General features: G+C 45.1%; 1 protein-coding gene across 1 annotated transcript; it reads left to right on the top strand.

The window, feature by feature from the left end:
* The first annotated feature begins 480 nt into the window (after positions 1-480).
* Positions 481-966, top strand: LOC121837261 (tachykinin-like peptides receptor 86C). The gene has a single exon (XM_042292845.1). The coding sequence runs from the start codon at positions 481-483 to the stop codon at positions 964-966; it is 486 nt and encodes a 161-aa protein (XP_042148779.1).
* Positions 967-4795: the final 3829 nt, after the last annotated feature.

The raw sequence follows: 4795 nt of genomic DNA, 5'->3' as shown, positions 1-4795 counted from the left end.
AATCGAGGGAGCAGGTTCCGCGGAGTCGATCGACGACTCTCGCGACTCCCCGGCGGGATCAGTCGGCGGGAGTGCCCGCGGACGGCCGGTGCTCCTAAATTTTCTCTCGGTTGCTGTCAACCCCTAGTCGTTTATCATCACATTCAACGCGGAAGAAAGTGAGGAATTAACTTAATTATAACTGTAATAAATAACATTACCGAGGTGATGCCATAAACTGTCGCTCTTCTGGATGATCTGTGGACTTAATTTTCCGCTATGGTTAAAGCGTAAACAATTGGTCCGACCATATTTTCGTGTGAGTGCCTCAACGCAGTCATTTGTTTCGCCAGCATGTTTACTATCCCGGAAACCATCGCTTCATAAAAAAGTGGATGCCAAATCTTCGACGAGTGCCAAGGATGCAACTATCCAGAGCACGTTGAATCTTCATCAAGCGTCAACGACAACTGAGTCGCGAGAACTTAATAAGACGCCAACATGTCTTGGAAGCCTTCTTCGTCTGCCGCAGCGGCTGACATCCTCGCTAAGTTTATCAACAGCACCGGCGGTGCTGGCAACTTGTCTGTCCTGCTGGAGATGTTTCCAGACCTCTTGAACACGACGTCCGAGTTTTCCGTGATCGAGGTTGGCAGTGAACGCCAGTGGGTGCTACCATGGTGGGTGCAACTCATCTACGGTGTGCTTTTCGGCTCTATGGTGCTTGTAGCCGCCTTTGGAAACGCAGTCGTCGTGTGGATTGTGGTGGTTCACCGCAGCATGCGCACTGTGACCAACTACTTCCTTGTGAACCTGTCTATCGCGAACGCGATGACAGCCACCTTCAACGCCATCTTTAATTTGGTATACATGTTGGAGAGCCATTGGGCATTTGGTTCCACCTACTGCATCTTTAACAACTTTGTGGCCAATCTAACAGTCTCTTCCTCTGCGTTTACCATTGCTGCAACGAGCATTGACAGGTAAGTTGGGTCACCCCTTTCCCTTTGAATTTCGCCAGAGTGTGTTGGTAATGGTCTGCAAAGGTTTAAGCGAGCTTGTCAAGAATATTGATAATATTCCCTGGAGAATATGACCAAAGAGGACAAAGGAAAAAGCACAAATATCTGAACACAATTAGGTGACACGTGCGGCTGAAAAAATCCGTCTGGTCGTGGTACCCAACCAGGGACCTCTTCATTTCCAGTGGAGCGTTCTATTAAGTGGGCTAACCAGGAGTAACATGCCAGTTGAGAAAACGGGTTTAAACAGATGCCACCAGTCTAACACTAACAAGAACGGACGGCCCGCACTTCACGGTTATGATGATGATGCAATTAATGCAAAGGTAAAAACGAGCTGCCCAAGAATAACGTTATTAATCCCCGGAGAAGGGTAACAAGGGGGAGAAAAGACAAACAGCAGTCTCCAGCGGTAATTGAATGCGTCTAACCTTTCCATCTTGAGTTTACTCAACATCGAAAAAGTCCGAATTAAATACACGTGGCTGTACCTGATTCCACCGGCAAAGTAGGCACTTGAGTACGAGGAGGAAGTAGTCGATTGAGCCTATTCATTGAACATCTGCCGTACTTTTTTTAACTACGGTCTTTAGAATTTCTAGGATATATGAATGAATGATAATAATGAGTATAATAGCTCTATTTGTTCTTCTATATGCACAACCAGGGTGACAGAAAAAAAAACTCTTCACTATAGTGTTAGGTAAAAGGTGTGTGAACTTTCGTGTGTGACGAGAGAGTCCGAAGGCGCAGTTCTGATCAGTCGATGTCGCTAAAGTAATTTCATGTCTTAGCAGAACGCTCACGAATGTGCACAGAAATTGGACGCCAGTTGTTTAGCAGTGTAACATTACTTGCATGAGTATGGAGTGCTGATTTCTGGGGGCTGCTGAAGCTATTGGAGAGCGCAACACTGATTATAATCATCAGCTTGACAAGGACGAAGTAGGTGGTCACTCACAGGGATGTCAAGCTTGTGCTCTTCGGCATTTTTGATGCAGTCTACGGCAGTGATGGGCACGTTGCTGATAAATGTAACAGTGTTAGAATTACAGTTACTCAGATAAAGAAAGTAACCCTGATACAGTTACAATTACAAAGGCAAAAGAGTAACTTATTGCAGTTAGAGTTACTTCGCTAAAGTAACGCCATTACTTCGTCGTTGCTTTAGAAAAATATTGAAAAACATTAAAATGAAACCTTGCCTAATAGGCCTTTAAACTAGCGTAAACTTTTCATAACACATTGTGTGGTTCACAGTAGTGAATTAGAATTCTGAAGAAATTAAGATTTTCTTAATAATCAATATAACATGTTTGGTTTTTCTGATTTTAATTTTTACCATTAATAGCTCCCTGAATAATATCATAATTTAAGACAGTATTCGAGAAGTCGCCGTGTAACGGAGCTTTCGGTTGCACGTCAAAAGATCCCCTAGGTGGTCCAAATTAACCCTCAGCCCTCCGCTAGGACGTGCCAGATGCCCGTCGTTGGTTTCGCACGTAAAGCCCCCAAATTTGATTTGATTTGGGTAATTTTCTTGATGATAAAGCATTTATCATAGTTTCTTCTTTGGCAAAATTACAGGAAACTTTAGTTCTTCAAACTTTTAAGCGAGCAGATACCTACTGATGATCCACGAAGAAATTTAAAATAAGCGGGACCATTATAAGGTTTATACGAATACATTTGCTATGTTGAGTCTTAAAGAAATAGGAAAACTGTTGTGTCTCTAGTCCGCTCCCGCTTTCGCACCGCAGACTTAAAGCCAATTTAAAGTAAATGAAATGGATTCTTGGATTAAGTGGACATTTCTTGGAAATGCCAATTAGAAATTAATGGGAATTAAAGGGAACCATCAATCTGCACAGCCAGTGGAACGGCGCAGGAAAAACCAGCCGGTAATAAAGGCACCACCGATGCCCGACTCACTGTCCGTCTCCGCTACTAGGACACGAGTGCGTCTCACAGCGGGTCCGACGGTCACTGTATGGCCACCATGAACCGCACAGCCCCGTCGCAGTGATCACTTTTATACAGACATGTACAAATTACTCAAAAAAGGTAGTTAAGTCAAGTCACTGAGTATGGACGTTAAAAGTAGTTGGAGAGAGTAGAAATTACGCATTTGCAATAGTAATTGAGTAAACTACTAACTACTGAAAAAAAGTAGCAAGTTACTTTGAAGTTACTTTCGAAGTTACTTTTTATATTTTGTGGCAGCAAAATGAACAGCAGTTTTCATCAATGAAAAACCCTGCGAGCCTGAAATAAATGCAGTCATTTTATGACTTCCACAATCGTTTAATCGCTCGCAGAAGAAATTGTCTTTCAAAGTTGTTATCGGAGAGTTTTCCCCTTTTCCTTTTAAAGGGAAGATGGGGCACTTCTACATTTGAGAAAAAACGCTTGAATTGCGTTGATTTGGCCTTTAGCTTAACAAATATCAAAATTGTATTTCAATGCGACCCGCCGGAGAGCCATACGAGCAATTTCAAAATAGGACTGAAGCCCCGCCTCCCTAGCCTTGAGCAGCCAAAAGAGCCGTCGATGACGTCACGGACAGCGACTGTCTTTCGCGTTTTTCTCGCGTTTAACAATACTTACGCAGCAAATGGTTTGGGTATTCGGGTTCACGGGATAAAAATACACTAGAATTCACTTCTAACTCATTTTTTCCAAGAAGCTCCGTAACTTCCCTTTAACAACGTTCTCAGTCAAGATAAAAAGACGTTCCACCGTGGCGCTGGATGCAAACGCAGCGTTCAATTTCAGAAGCGGGCTGTGCAGGGTCGGGTAAGCGAGTGTCGGCATCTTTGGTGTCCATGGCGAAATATGTGAGGCTTGCTTCTGCTGAGGGTCTTTTATAACAAACTCTCCTCTTTTTTTTTCTTTTTCTTTGGCAAGTTCAGATTGTTATGACCGGCCCCGCTTTATTCTCACGACGTTCGAAGATTTCGCCGAGCGAGTGCACCTGACCGTCAAGGAATCAACTCTCGCGCCATGACGATGAGATCATCCGGAGGACTGCACGTCTCGTTGTAGTGTTATAGCTACGCCACTTAAAAAAAAAAAATTGCTTTTTGCCCTTGACGTTGGGTCCAACAAAAGGATCTCCCAAAAGTGACTCGAAATCCTCCCCGGCGACTACGGTATCCTGACGCGCATGACACGCCTGACAAGAAAACGTTTTTAACAAAGAAGAGGTCTCCCTGGCGTGGAAGGTCGGAAGGACGCGAAGGATTACGTGAGCAAGCATCGGCGCTCGTACAGTTGCAGCTGAAAGCGCGAACGCGCTCCCATGAACGGATTATCCGTGTCTACGTTTGCGCGCGGAGGAGTTCGGCTTTGCAAGGGAGTGTGCACTGACAACGAGGCGACCATGGGATTAGGCGCCCAGCTGCGAGGTCATTCCAGTGGCGTCTACCGTGGAACCTACCACTTGAGTCAGGACTCACTAAAGGCACATAACATGAAAAGAACAACAACCCTCGGAGTGTCCCCGTCTTTCACGGTTGCAGCTAGAGGCGCGGCGCCTGCGTGCAATACCGGATTAGGTAAATACCCGACAAAGGCTCTCTGCGTTCGTGCGCACCGGCGTTATGTTTTGGCTGCTCGTCGCCACCTTGGCCCAAGGACGCCTGTGATGCAGTTTCTACGGCTGCCGAACGTGAGAACGGAATGTAAGGGGCCCCTTGTTCGTGAATACCACTGAATCTGCCAGCCTCTTATTTATTTCTGCGCTCAAACTTTTGCGATGAGAAAAAAAAAAGGGATTAGGTTTCGAAAGTAGT

The sequence above is a fragment of the Ixodes scapularis genome, unplaced genomic scaffold (assembly GCF_016920785.2).
Source record: "Ixodes scapularis isolate PalLabHiFi unplaced genomic scaffold, ASM1692078v2 PGA_scaffold3__209_contigs__length_174095766, whole genome shotgun sequence".
In the NCBI taxonomy this organism is placed as follows: Eukaryota; Metazoa; Arthropoda; class Arachnida; order Ixodida; family Ixodidae; genus Ixodes; species Ixodes scapularis.
This window is presented reverse-complemented; position numbering and strand designations above follow the sequence as displayed.